We start from the raw sequence: 15,403 nt of genomic DNA, 5'->3' as shown, positions 1-15,403 counted from the left end.
CAATTGTATTTTTTATAGTAATAATAGTTTGCATCATTTTTGAAACATGTCAATATAATAGGCACTGTGTTGAAAGGTTTACATATATCTTTCTCCTCTTCTTTTCATATATTAACTCACTGAACTCTCCCAATAACATTATTGCGTTATTGTTCCCATTTTACAGGTGAGGAAATTGAGGCTCAGAGAAATTAAATAACTTATCCAAAGTACTTGTCTGGATGAGTGGTAGAGGGATTCAGAATGAACCCACAGTTCCATGATAAGATCATACTTGAGCCAGAGGTTCCTTGTAATCAGTTTTAAAAAGATAATATTCATTATACTTTAACCAATAATTCAACCTGGAGCCAGACCACCTGGATTCAAAATATTGACTCTGACACTTGCCTGCATGGAACTTTGAGCAAGATACTTAATCTTGCTCTGTTCCAGTTTCTTCATGTATAAAATGGGAATAATAGTAGTGCCTACTTCATAGGGTTTTGTGCCTGACAAGTAATAAGTACTATACATTGTAGGCAGTGGTGTTGATAATGACAGCGATGGTGATGATGATGATGATGATGATAACTTGTTTTCTTTTTTTTTTTTTTTTTTTTTTTTTTCTTTTTGCGGTATGCGGGCCTCTCACTGTTGTGGCCTCTCCCGTTGCAGAGCACAGGCTCCGGATGCGCAGGCCCAGTGGCCATGGCTCACGGGCCCAGCCGCTCCGCGGCATATGGGATCCTCCCAGACCGGGGCACGAACCCGCATCCCCTGCATCAGCAGGCGGACTCTCAACCACTGCGCCACCAGGGAGGCCCCGATAACTTGTTTTATAAGTTCATCCTTTTATCTTATTTTTCGTGTTACATTTTTTCTCAATACACTTTTGAACCATTTTCCCCTTTTCCCTTATGTCTATCCAATTTCATTTCTCTATGTCTAGATGACATGCAGAATTAATAGAAGGTAAAATCACATAGAAGGAGTCGTTATTTTTATTGATTATTGTGGTGATTTTCCACCATTTTTCAAGGTGATGGTCCTTATACTTTAGGATATTCCATGAAAAGCTGATATTTTGGAGAAGACAAGCTCTGTCTGAGGAGGGAGGTTTGGGGGGTCAGGGGCTCAGGGAGTTATTCTGAAAGCAGTTACAAGACAGATGGCCTCATGCTCTGTTCATGTCTATGCTGGCATTTCTCTTTTCCTTGTTCTTTTCTATCCCTTTCTTTACCAATGAAATTAACTTTTAAAATCAAGAGCCCAGAACTGACAGCTTAATCACAGGCAGGTCTCATGTGTAACCAACAGCACCCGTAAAACCATTCTGGGGGCTTCTGGCTGGGAACCATTCTGCTTTGTAGATGCCCAATGACATAGCAGTCATTAGACGTTTTGAACATCATCCCTAATCACGTAACAAATTTATGAATAGGGGTGGAAGGCACCTCGCTGAAAGATACCTCCATTAAGCGCTGCCCTTTATTTCTGGGCTCTCTTTAAGAACTTTTCCCTACACCTCCATTCATCTCTCCCCTCCCACCCCATCTATAATTTTTATATCTAACTTGGAATGCAACTTTCACTAGCAAAGAGCCTGACCAAAATAAAGAATAGAGAACTATTCTGTCTTTCTGTTCAACAATGCCAGCCTGGTTTTGATATCATACATCCAATGTCTGTACAGTCTGCTAGATGGAAACTTTTTTGTCCTTTGTAAAAAAAAATGACCCCTAGGACACACTGTGGTCTTTTATTTGGTTGCCAAGGAAGTGGGGTGTTTTTTTTTTCCTTGTCTAAAAAGCCTTTCCTTGTGGGATTGGACTTCTCTTTACTTGACATGATGTTTGGCTCCTTTCCCATGTTACAGGAAAAGCCCTCGAGAGAACTTCAAGGCTGGGCACTTGTCCCCCTGCTCCTCCACCCCTCCTGGCCAGTCACCAAACAGGTACAAGAGGTCAGCAAGCCTTTCTGAGGCTGCTTTGTTTTGGCTAGAGCCTGCCGAGCACAATCGCAACCAAATTAGTGCTTGCCAGAGGATTGTGAGGGATTTGTCCATCCATGTCTCTTCCTACACACACATAGGCAGGAGGAGAGAAAACATCCCCATCTGCCTAAAGATTTTATCAGCCCACAATCGAAAGAGCCAAGTGTGTGACGTTGGCGCGGCTGTGGCCATAGGGCTTTAATTACATTGTGCAGAACCTGCAATCTAATAAGAAAATCCACCAGACAATTGCCGGGCTCCTAAGTCGGCGCCTTTCCCTCCAAGACGGCTCGGACCTTCTAGGCGGGATCCGCTGATGGCTCTTACAGTGAACCAGGCGGGCGCTGAGAAATGAAACTTCATCCTCTCTTTTACTCTACTCGAGCTCTCTAATGATTGCTTCTGGACATTAATTAGGCCCCATGATATTCTTAAAAGCTGCCTGAGCTCCCATTCCCTGGAGAGACAAATGACTGAGTACTCCAAGGTTTTCTTTGATTTCGAAATTTCATTTAACTACTGGATAAGAGGGAAATCCTAATAAATAGAGTTTGCTAAGGGCAACTCTTCCTTTTTTCTCGTCTTTCTGTTTCTTCTGTCCCTCTCTTTGCTTCCAAATGACGTTGCACATTTAAAAAATTCTTGTGTAATTCCAAGAGCTTTCCCGACAATCGGCATCATTGCAATCTGATCTTAGCTGTGGGTAAGCTGCCTTAGAGCACAGCCATCCTGTCTGAGCCAGGTGGAATGGAAACCCAATGTGAGTTCTTCATACCGGATCACAGAACTTGGTATCAGAGCAGGGATTTGATCCCACATCTACCTGATACCTGTTAGGCTGTATCACAATTTCCTCTTTATTTTTAAACAACAACAACAAAAAATTTTAATAAGTAAAAAGAAATGCCCTAGTGGGCCAATGAACCAGTTATAGAAAAATTTAACACAACATTAAAACCTTAATAAAGCTAAACTTGACCGTCTTTTAGGACGTAAGAAAACATATGATAAATACATTAAATCATTTCAAGGCATTTGATCACTGTGGTTGAATAGACTACAATGCAAACTTTTTATAATAACACACACACCTACACGCACACACACACACACACAGAATTCCATGCCACAGTGGAGGCCTATTGTATTTAATCTATCAATTGTCTGCATCTTATACCTAATGCTTAATTCCTGCTCATTATCAGTTCAGTAATTGTTTCACTTACGGTATAAACATTTTAAAAACTCATGTTTTATTTATTTATTTATTTATTTTGCATGAGGCTCCATATTAGTGTGTTTGACCAATGATTCTAAATGGAACATTTTATTATGACATATATTTTGCAACTTAGGTCTATAAGTGGGAAGAAGCTGTGTTCTTCGTGTGGGCTTCCGTTGGGTAAAGGAGCTGCAATGATCATCGAGACCCTCAATCTCTATTTTCACATCCAGTGCTTTAGGGTATGTATTCATCTCTCTTCTGCCTAAGTACAATCTCATAATGTCTTTTGGCCTCGTTCTGTGCTGAGTGACTACCTCCTGGAAATCCTGACAGCCTTTGCTTGTGAGAGCCTCCTGACTCTAGGTTGTACAGAAGTGTGCATGGAGTCCATCCTTCAGGGTGAAACTCTCCTATCATGCATCCCTCTGGGATGTCGGGTTAGAGGAGGCAAAACAGATTTGTGCGACCTGTCTTTATAAAACCATTTTTCGTTGCTAAAGAGCATATACTTTAGCAGGAAGCTGAGAAAGCCACCCTGGAGGACAATGATGCTTCTGAATCTTTTAAGGCCAGATGGATTTATTTGGAATGTAACATTGTTGCTGCTTCTCAAACTCTTGAGACTCAATTCAAAGATTTTTGGTCTTTGACATAATGGAAGATTGTCAATTAAGTGGTTACAGCTAGTTGCTAACTTGTAGGTCTCCAAATGAGTATGTCTACAGTCACAGACTGAATATCACTCCCTCTGAGAAGCTGACCTACTTACCACACTAAGTCAAGTTGCATTTGTTACAGGTCCTTATAGAACCTTTCATGGTCCTCATCGCTCACTATTGAATTGTTTAATTATCATCTGCTCTCTACAAGCTCCATAAGGGCAGGGACCACGTCTGTCTGGCTCACCACTATATCCTCTGTACCCAGTGGTGATGGTATCAATAAATATTTTTAGATGAATGAATTAATAAATAACTGAAAATGAGGAGGACTAAATTCTAGTCCCAAATCTCCTGCCAACAAGCAGGTGAACGAACCACTTATGCCTGATTTATTATAATATTTACAAGTCAGACTATATAAGCATTTCCTTTTTTCACCCATGGACATGTTTCAGATAATATATAATTGTGAAGCCAAACCTCTGTCTCTGAAAAAGAATCATTTCTTTCTCTTTATAACCCTAACATGCTTTCTGTGTCCTTCTTGGATTTGTCCTGTTTCTCATTAGTAGCCCCCTCAGCTATAAAGTAAACTTGCATGGGTTTAAAATAACTTCCACTTTACCTATAAGCTAAGAGAAAGTGAGTGAGGTTGTCCCAAAGTTATTAATTGAATAATGTCAGTAATCACTGGAAAGCAAAACTGACGGACAAAATGCAATATGGATACTTAATTAGACTCCATTTATCAATATTCTTATTGTAAAATTGACATAGGTAATGTATATCCTAAATTGTCTGGGAATGTTTGGAGGCTATATACTATTTTTTTTTTTTTGGCCACGCTGTGTGTCATGTGGGATCTTAGTTCCCCGACCAGGGATCGAACCCCTGCCCCCTGCATTGGAAGCATGGAGTCTTAACCGCTGGACTGCCAGGGAAGTCCCTGGAAGCTTCATACTTTTAAAAAATTCATATAATACCAAGATAATATGTTCCAACACCACAGTTTATTCTCAGAAACTTTACCAGAACTCAGAATAATCAAGGTGGCAAAGAGTCTTTGCAGATTCTCAGCAGATAGGGGACTTGTCTTCTTAGCTGTCAAGGCCTTTATTCTCTCAAGTCACTCACTTCCTGGAGCTGACCTGATGCTTTAAGGTACATCACCTCTTAGATTTATCCCCTACCCTTCTGTGTAGATGCAGCTTGTAACATAATTTGGATGAAGCCTCCCTCTGCCTGAGATGACCTTAGAGCATCAGTCTGGGGCTGGCCCTTGTTTCCTGAGCTGGGTCAAGATCCCCCTGCAGTAGGCTGGCATGAACCAACATGCCAGAGAACTGGCATGTTCTCTGATTCAGCCAGTACAATGTACCCCACAGTCTCTTTCTGCTCTCAGGCTGACTTGGTATCACTGCCTTTAACGTGGAAACATAAAGTGGAATAGCTATTTCCCAGTCATTCTGGTCGGGTAGAACTTACCAACAACACTAAAAAGCATTTGAAGGTTATTCAGAGACAAGTTTCAATATATATTGATCATTCCTTGGCCATGTGTTTATTTAAAACCACTAGGATTTAACCTGTTTAAAACGGTTCTTCCATCTTGATTGAGAATCAGTGTGCATAGGCTTTGGGATCAACCCGCTACCACTTACCAGCTTCACAACCTTGGACGAGTCAGCTAACCTCTCTGAACTGGTGTCCTCTGAAAAATGCCAGGAGTTAGGATAAAATGCTAAAAGTATATTGTTGCTGGAAGTCAAGTCGTTCTGCAGCATTTAATACATAGTAGATATGCAACAAATGTGGAGGTTGGAGGAGTGATTACTGTACTATTCATGTGAACAATAACTAAACATTATAAGGAAACAATTCCTTATGCACCTTATAACTTCTGTTCTTTCTACCCTATAGTGTGGAATTTGTAAAGGACAGCTTGGAGATGCAGTGAGTGGGACAGATGTTAGGATTCGAAATGGTCTTCTAAACTGTAATGACTGCTACATGCGATCCAGAAGTAAGTCCTGAGGGGAAATACCTTGAGATGAATGAGTGCAACCATATATGCCTTTCATAGACCTAGCTTAGGAATTCAGCTACTCCCCATCAGTTGATACTCCTACACTGAAGGAAAGATATATTAGCATCCAGGTAAAAGAAATGATAATGAAATAATCCCGTATTTACCACTTGTTTCTTACTGGAAGTTACTGCTATAACATGGACTAATTCTTTTTATCCAGAAGTGCATTAATACACCAGCAGGTAAAAATGTAAACCAAGTTTGAGACATTGCTTGAGCTCACCATAGAGATTTCAGTGAGATGCAGGGATGCTATAAAGTCTGGAACCCTATTTATTTGTTGAGGCATCTCTTTAGAAGACCAGTAGCATTTGGAGGGTGTTTCACAGATGAAGAATAGCTCTCCACTGCTCATCAAATCAAGCACCAACTCCTCAATATCTACATGCCTCCATTCAGGAGTTTCATGGCATAATGTGGGCTTGTTCCCAACTAAATTTAAAATTCTTTGAAAGACAAATGGTGGGTTCTACTTCTTTGTGAATCCCTGCCCCCTCCAAAATACCTTAGTACATACTAATCAGAGAAGCCCCCTTGAGGAGCCTGCTCTCGCATCTCATGTCTGGGTCTCCTGCCACAGAAAGTTAATGTTATTTTTGGGGGGGGCCACCAGGGGGTGCTGTTGCCCAGCTGCTGTTTAGAAAATCTGAAACTAGCCAGTGGCTAGCCTCTGAATCCTTCCTCGCTCTCCATCCTAAGTATAGTCCTTCTGGTGCATGACCTAGACAGCAGGTGATTCTTCTATGCAAATTCGTCAGTCAAAAACTCTTTTAAAAAAAAAATATGAGCGAAGATCTGGAATTTGAAATTCAAGAATTTTTTATTATTTCTCTAAGTAAGTGAAGTGGCATTTTTACAGTCTTTTTATGTGGGTTTCTAAATCTGCAAGACTGAAGATTTTAAGAGTGAAAATTGAAACTAAGTTGTTTTATAGCTATAGATTTTGTAAATTCAGAGAAATATATGCCTATTTTAACAAAATGATGGGAAATAAAAATTAAACCCAGGTGGTTTTGATCTATGATAAACATTTGACTTGAGGTCAAAACGGTTCCAACTTAGAGCTGCTGCCATCAACCTGGACTATTTTATATGTATATACAAAGTATTGATATTAATTTTTATATTATGTATTATACATATAAAATATGGGATAATAGTATACCATATATATACCATAAATATATATACAGGTATATACAAATACATATATACATGTATAATATATAATAATTATATTTTACTTAAACTATATTTGTATTTGTTTGTTTTGTTTTGTTGTTTGTTTGGGTTTTTTTCTTCTTTATCCCTCCCACCCTCCCTATCCCATCCCTCTAGGTGGTCACAAAGCACCAAGCTGATCTCCCTGTGCTATGTGGCTGCTTTGCACTAGCTATCTATTTTATTTTATTTATTTATTTACTTTTTAATTTATTGGAGTATAGTTGATTTACAATGTTGTGTTTCAGGTGTACAGCAAACTGAATCCGTTATAGATATACATGTATCCAACATTTTTGGCAAATTAAAAAAAATGATAATGTTAGGAGAAATTGGGGGCTTCCTCTTTTTTCTTTTTCTGTTTTTTTTTTTACTTTTGAAGAAGAATATTCTTTGATTTTCTCTTCTTGTGCCAATGCTCTTCTCTTTATTTAATTTTTGAATTTTATTTTATTTATTTTTTTATACAGCAGGTTCTTATTAGTCATTAAAAAGGAAAACTAAACCCTTTTGTCTCAGGATTCAAAGTGATTTTTTTTCCTATCATCTAACGTAAGTTGGGAGTTTTTCCTGCAACCTCAATGACCTGCTGAATGTGAGTCATGGAACCAGAAGAGGGCGCTGTTAGGTTGAGGGCCTCTTGAACCAGATTTGAAAAGTGCTGTAAATCTGAATTTCTTTCATAATTTGAAGTGCTTGAAGAATGCCAGCAGAGAACAAACCTGAACTCACCTCTGGAAAACAGTGACCTGCTTTCATCCAGATTTTCATTTTAATTGAGAAGCTGGGTGTTTCGGTGTCATTTCTTTGGAAATTAGCTTTTCAGATCTAGTCCAGCAATTTTTCTGTTGTGTATACGAATATAAAGGCCACTAACTGCTTTTGATTCCAAATCTAAAGACAAGAACCACAGAGTTCCTGTAATTGTCCTGTAAGATGAAAAATAAGGTGATTGGAGGTAGATTAAAGACATGATTTTTTTCTTTAATTTTTTTTTTTTTTTTTTTTTGCGGTATGCGGGCCTCTCACTGTTGTGGCCTCCCCCGTCGTTTTTTTTTGCGGTATGCGGGCCTCTCACTGTTGTGGCCTCCCCCGTCGCGGAGCACAGGCTCCGGACGCGCAGGCTCCGGACGCGCAGGCTCAGCGGCCATGGCTCACGGGCCCAGCCGCTCCGCGGCATATGGGATCCTCCCAGACCGGGGCACGAACCCGTATCCCCTGCATCGGCAGGCGGACTCTCAACCACTTGCGCCACCAGGGAGGCCCTCTTTAATGTTTTTGATACGATATTTTACTAGGATGTTTTTTAGAATACTAAGGTACTAAGGAGAAAGCAAAAAGGCTCAATATCTCTCTGCCTAGATAACCAATATCAATATTCAAAAGAATAAATAAATAGAAGTTATAAGTGGTAAAAGGTTATAAAAATTAGATTGTTTAGAAAGATACCAAATTAAAAGTGAACCTCTTCAACCTTAACCACATAATCACTTTCTAATAAGTTCTTGGGGAGAGGGGCAGAATGTATGTTTGTATATACGCACATGTGTGCACACACACACACACAAAGATGCATATGTGTGTGACACATCTACCTGTATTGGTTTTTATTTCACAAAGGTAATGACATAGCCACAGTGGTACTTAGTTTTTGTTGCTGTTGTTTTTTGCTTAATGATATATCTTGAGAATTTTTCCATATAGCATTTTCTTTCTCCTCATTCTTTTTAATGGCTCTTTAATAGCTGCATACAATCCCATTGTGTGGACTTAACTGTAATTTAAAACTAATGCTCTATGAATGAGTGCTCCAGTTATTTCTAGTTTTTTAATATTATTTTTTAAATGTTCCAGTGAACATCCTTGTATGTATGTCTTGATGAACATTTGAAAGCATTTTCACAGGGTAGATTCTGAGCAGTGGTACTGCTGAATAAAAAGGCATGTGCTTTTTAAATTTTCAGGCAACTTGCCTAATTATCTTCCAGAAGAGTGTATGCTCCCTGCAAAGTATATAAGAGAGCCTCTTTCTCTCTCCATGCCTGTGTCAGCTCTGGATATCATCAAACTTTTAAAATTTCCACTCTGCTAAGTGGGGAGGAAAAAAAAAAACCTCTTTGCTTTGATCTGTAGTTTTTAACTATAAATGAATTTAAACATCTTTTCATATGTTTGTTCACCATTTATATTTCTTTTTCTATTGACATTTATATTTCTTTATCTTTTGCCCATTGTTCTATTGGCAGTTGATTTTTACGAGTTCTTGTAAATTAAGGAAATTTTCCCTTTATTTTATATTTGCTGCTTTGGGCAGTTATTGGTCTTTCTACTTAGTGATTTTTTTTCATAGAAAAGATTTTCATTTTAAATAGTTAAACATATCCCTTTTTTCCTTTTTGGATTCTGGGTTTTGTGTCCTACTTAGAAAAACTCTCACTACTCCAAGGGTATAAATAAATTTAGCTGAGATTTCTCCTAGAAATATTTTCTGGGGTTTTTTTGGCATGTAAACATGTGATAATCAGAAATGTATTTGGGGACAAGAAATAAGATAAATACTGCTTTATTTTTTTTCCAATTAACCAATTGTATGTCTGTAACTTAATGAATAATCCCATTTTTTCTTGTTAATTTGAAATACCAGCTTTCTCTTAAACTAAGTTCCCATATATATTTGGGTCTTCTTCTGGATATTTTATTATGTTTTATTATGTTCTATTACTATTTATTCTCTAGTATCAGTTTTAATTATTATAGCTTCATATTACGTTTCAATATTGAAAGAGAGAATGGCTACCATCTCTCCAATTATTTTTTCTGAGTTTTCCTAACTCTCCTGTTTATTTTTCCAGATAAATGTTAATATCATTTTAGGCTAAACTTTAATTAAGTTACCACATGACAGGGAGAATGACCAGTACATCTGAGAGTACTGCTCATTTTTCTTGGTGTCATAAGGAAAAACTATATCTTCAGAGTGAATAGGTGGAAAGGCTAATAATTGGCTAGAGAAATACACTTGAATTGGTTGAATATACCCCAAATGCATTAAAAGAGTCAGAATGGGAAAAATGGCTAAAATTTTTTTTCTTTTTTTTTTTCTTTTGATCTAAGTTGAGAAGAGAGGAGATGGATAGATGTGAGGGGTGGTTTACATCATAAGCATTCTAAGTGAAACAAAATAATTTCATTGTGTAGAATAATAAAACCTGAATATATAAGCCTATTTTCTTTAAGTAAGTAGCCACGTTTAAATGAAATTTTTCTCTTGGAGGGGAAAAAGAGCATAACAGCATATTAAAATGCAATTCCTAAAAGCAATGTAAACTGTTTTTAAGTTCGTATGTAAATGGGAATAGAAGTGCAAAACAAATTACCTGTCATGGATCAAGCCATCACATGTTTAACTGGTGCCATTTATGCTTGGGTGTTAGATGACCATGTCTTTGTGTCTGTTCCATCATTCACTCTTGTGAGATGCATTTAATGCAAAATCCCTGGGGCCTTTCCCAATGTTGCGATTGCCTCATCACAACTCTAGTGCCTAAAATGAAGGAGAAACTTTGTGAAGGTTTCAGCAGGAAATATGGGACCCAAACCATCCTTCCTAGATAGGTTTGCCAGATAAAATACAAGATGCCCAGTTAGATGTTTTTGAATTTCAGATAACAGTGAATTTTTTTTAGTTTGTGTGTCCCAAACATCACCTGCTCAGGATGTAGCACAAGTATATCCCAAATATCCCATGGGATATATACTAAAAAATGTATCTGTTGTGGGCTTCCCTGGTGGCGTAGTGGTTGAGAGTCCGCCTGTCGAAGCAGGGGATGCGGGTTCGTGCCCCGGTCCGGGAAGATCCCACATGCCGCGGAGCGGTTGGGCCCATGAGCCATGGCCGCTGAGCCTGCACGTCCAGAGCCTGTGCTCTGCAATGGGAGAGGCCACAACAGTGAGAGGCCCGCGTACCGCAAAAAAAAAAAAAAAAAAAAAAAAAAGTATCTGTTGTTTATCTAAAATTCAAATTTTATTGGGTGTTCTGTATTTTATTTGCTAAATCTAACAATCTTTATGTCTAGATCATATGTCAAATTCCTCCTCTTGCAATGTATTTTTTCTTAGAGAAACCACAACCTAGAGAAACTGAAAGAAGAGAGATTATTTTCTTGCTTATTTGCCCCAGAAGACAAGGTAGAAAACTTGGTGGAGATCATTTGGTTTAGGGTGAAATCCAGAGGACTTCAACCAAACTTGACAGGGCATATGAATCACCTTGTTCAATTCTGGGACGGGGCTCAAAAGTCTGCATTTCTAACAAGCTCCAGGTGATGCCAATATGGCTGGTCCCCGGACCACACTTTGAGTAGCATAGTGGGACAAGTTTCCCCTCCCTAGAGGGAAGAGACTTTGGCAAAGGGCATTGCTAATTTTGGAAATGTTTAAACATCTGAAGCCAGAATGGTTGACTACTTTAACCAAATGTTGCTCTGTGTTCTTTGTCCCAGGTGCTGGCCAACCCACAACATTGTGACGTGGTTTTCGAGCTTCCAGATCACTCAGCATTTCCTTACTGAGGGTGTCCCCTGGCAATCGTTTAACAAAACCCTAAGTGCAGGGGCTCCTCAGCATTCATCTAATTACTGAAAGGCTATTCTAAAAGATGGTATCTGTTCTTTTGTAGCACAGTGTTTGTGTTTTTCCTGCTTTCCTTTTTTTTTTTTTTTTGGCATTTGCACAGTATATACAAAAGAATATTGAATTGTAATGATCCTGAATAGTTCCAAAAAAAAGGTCTTAGCATGGTCAAACAGGCTTACAGTTTAAAATGTGTTATTCTCTTCTTTGGGAGTTAATGAGATAAATGATGCAATAAACCTTTTTTTAAGCATTTCTAGGAATTAAAAACTTTATGTTTACAGAATTGAGCTGCAGAAAATGCAGGACATGCCAATTTGAGACATGTGGTCTTCTGAGACAGGAGCATACAATTAATGCATTTCAGAAACTAAAAATCACACCATCTAGCTCTGAGCTATAACTTGTTTTTAATGCAAAGATGCTAGTCTGGTAATATATACTGTAATCCTGAAACATTTGTGTTACTTACTTTTTGAGGTGGACGTCATACCAATAAATTATTGCACCGTTAGTGTTAGATTCTGTGTCCTTTGGAAGTTACGCCATTGCTGTAGCCTGACCCATCAAATAGAGAGAACCCTTGCTATACGGGCTAGGCTTACACTCTGGGACATTGCCCAAGGGTAGGAAGAAACCAGAGGGACATAATTCAGTCATCATTTCCAAAGTTATTACCAAAATCTGTGAGGAAGTTTAATCTTCCAAAGAGTGGTGGGTCAATGATAGCCAGGAGGGCTTTGTTGCTTGCTTCTCTTCAGGCTCTAGATTCAGTAAGAGGCTCAGTGTGGGACATATGGAAGCTCTCATTGAGGTCAGCCCATCATTAGGTGTGACCACTGCTCACCCTTGCCTGCAAGTTCTCCTTGGGGGTCTGAAGCCCAGGTGGCTAAAGTAAAGCATTAAGTCCGTCTTAATAGAATCTGAATGACATATGATGTGAGAAGCCACCAGCATGTGATCAACAAGAACCTACTGTTCACATCGTGCCCTGTCCACCCTCCTGGATACCTACCTGCTCTCCTCACGCCCTACATCACCAACTCTCTTTACTACCAAGAATTCTGGACCTTGCTCATGGAGAAGTTTAGCGAGAAACTCTTGTGGAGAGCCGGTTTATTTTTTGCCCTGTGTGATGAATTTCATCTGGCCAAGAAAGGAAGCAAGTTACTATAAAGCATCACATTTTAGATCTCCAGGCTGTTTTCTTTAAGACTGGGGAAAGGGGGACTATTTATTCTGCCTTAAAATGATGGCAAATAAGTGATGATGACAGATGACATTTTGTGAATGTAGACTCTGGATATACTCCTAATAGGTTAATGTAGTCATAAAAGGAAATCAAGTAGATGTTTTTCTGTTATGTAAGCAATAATTTTTTTCTGTGTCTTATTGAGTATGACTAGCAATTATTTATTTACATGCTAGACGGTTCTCTGCATGCGGGTTCCATGTAAGTACAGAAATTTCCTCAGCCACTGGAGGTATTTTGACCATTTTGTCATTTGGATGAGCTGTTGTTAGATTGAAATTTACAGATCATTTCATTTAAAATTGTGCCTTAGAAAATGCAAAGCTGTTGCACATAGTCAGTGATGAATTAAGGATGCAGTACATTGAAGAGAGATGAAGTCACCTCCAAGTTCTCAAGACTTCTCATGGAGGTGTTCACTGTTTTACAGGAGGAAAAAAATTTTAAAAAAGAAAAAGAAAAATAGAAAAATTAAAAAAAAGAAAGTTTTGAAAATGTACAGATTAAGTCCAATATTTTGATTAACCACCTGCATGTTTTATTAAATATTTTGATAATGTGGATGTTTACACTTTGCATGATACTAGCAGAGTACTTTACCATCAGTAATGCACAAACATGTACAATATGATTATTCATAACCAATTTTTATAGAATACTTTTTACATGTGGAACTCCATCTGTTATGTAAGGACTATATGAATATTGCACATTCTCTTCTGGTTTCACAAACTCATTTATACATATTTCTTAGTGAGACTCATTGTACATGTATTGAAGCTAGAATCAAGTCAAGAAAAATCAAGCCCCATTCTCCAACTGCGAAATGTGCTTTTCCATAATGAACAATAGTCACCAGCAGAGAATAATCTCCAACATTTTCTAAATTCTAATTGCCAACTGTTTCTATTTATATTTGATTTATATTTCATTTGGAGTCTGTTACATGGCAGCTCGAGCAGACTACATCTTGTTTTTTCCAATGCAGCATAATGAGTATGATCTATTTCTTTTCAAATAATCTTTGAGATCCCAGGAAAAAAAAAAAGTGTCCTGCTCTGTTGAGCTACAATGTAAATGTGTTTGTTTAAAAAACAGATGAGGCAAGTGAGTGATTTATTGTTCCTGAGGACGTATATCTTTTTTTTTCTTATACTTCAAAAGCTTGTCCCTTCTCTTTCTTAAAGAAGAAAATGGGTAACTCTTTGTTTTTCACTTGCAAACTTTCATGACATGTGTTCATTCTTTCTGTGTAGTGTTACTAATGCAATACATATTATAGTTATCTATACACAGTGTAAGACTTAACAGGCTGAAATGATCCACCTCATATGTGAGTCCGTCCAAAAGATGTTACTGTTCTGGGTGGGCCAATGTTCTATATCAGTTACACTAACCTTCATTTAAAATATTTATTCTAAAATGCCTCTGAGAAAGAGTAAAAAATAAACATAAAAAAAGTTGTCTAAAATGCAACAGCTTTTATAGTAAATGTACATTTATAAATAAAATACTCAAATCAACTTTGTATTTCATTGATTTTTTTTGAGGGGTGGGGGGGCCAGTTTTCTTACTTGGGGAAGAGATAATCAGGCTGTCTCTGTCTTGCAGCTTTTGGTCCAGAGTTACAGGGTCAGTTGATGGCAATGATGCATATTTGCATATGTATATTGATGCATCTTGAGGTCAGCTATTTAAGGCAAATCAAACTTACTAGCTGATTGTAGGAGTCACCAGGGAATTGCCTGCCACTGAAGGATTCAAACTCCTTGAGATGAGAATCACAATAACCAGGAGAGACCCTGCAAATACCAGAGGAAATTGTCTAAAACGACCAAATGATGGCTTATTTCCAGTACTGGCTAGAGAAAACCATGTCAAACCCTTTAAAGCCGCTATATTCTGCCACTTTTTCCAGTGCTGACCCAATGCTCCCTCTCACTGTATACATACAGTCTGTTCACTGAGGGCCTTTCTCTCCATTGTTGAATCTGGGAATATCCTTTGAAAAGGTGGCATCCTGCTGATACTGTATCAGCAAAATACACATGTATCTTGCCTGGCACTGTGTCTCTAATTTGTAGGTGATTGCAATAACAATCAAATTCCTTGAAAGTTTCCACCCTTTTAAGACGCAATATTCTAATTGCTACTGCAAGTTGTATTCTGCTTCTTTTTTTTGCAAAGTTTGGTATGCAGTTAGTAGTTGCTGCTGTTTCCATATAAAAGTGAATTATTTGCCTTTTGTAAGAGAATTTTAGCAACTATTGAAGTAGTTTAATATATCCCTTGTTATTTAAGTGAAAGTTTATTCAACTACAATGCATTTCAAAACAAAGAAAAGATT

At 38.1% G+C, this 15,403-nt stretch overlaps 1 protein-coding gene across 8 annotated transcripts in view; it reads left to right on the top strand.

Moving 5' to 3' along the window:
- Positions 1-11,700, top strand: part of LIMCH1 (LIM and calponin homology domains 1) — a 338,591-nt gene extending 326,891 nt beyond the window's left edge. For 4 of the 8 annotated variants that reach the window (XM_060091444.1, XM_060091495.1, XM_060091475.1 and 1 more), the window contains 3 exons: positions 3,331-3,439; positions 5,783-5,885; positions 11,675-11,700. In XM_060091444.1, coding sequence (XP_059947427.1) covers positions 3,331-3,439; positions 5,783-5,885; positions 11,675-11,700 — 238 coding nt within the window. Of the gene's footprint in view, positions 1-1,858; positions 1,946-3,330; positions 3,440-5,782; positions 5,886-11,674 lie in introns of all 8 variants that reach the window. The other 4 variants (XM_060091435.1, XM_060091470.1, XM_060091454.1 and 1 more) reach the window with 2 other exon arrangements.
- Positions 11,701-15,403: the final 3,703 nt, after the last annotated feature.

This window comes from Mesoplodon densirostris, chromosome 1, assembly GCF_025265405.1.
Source record: "Mesoplodon densirostris isolate mMesDen1 chromosome 1, mMesDen1 primary haplotype, whole genome shotgun sequence".
In the NCBI taxonomy this organism is placed as follows: domain Eukaryota; kingdom Metazoa; phylum Chordata; class Mammalia; order Artiodactyla; family Ziphiidae; genus Mesoplodon; species Mesoplodon densirostris.
The sequence above is the reverse complement of the archived record's forward strand: the minus strand, read 5'-3'. Positions and strand labels throughout refer to the sequence as shown.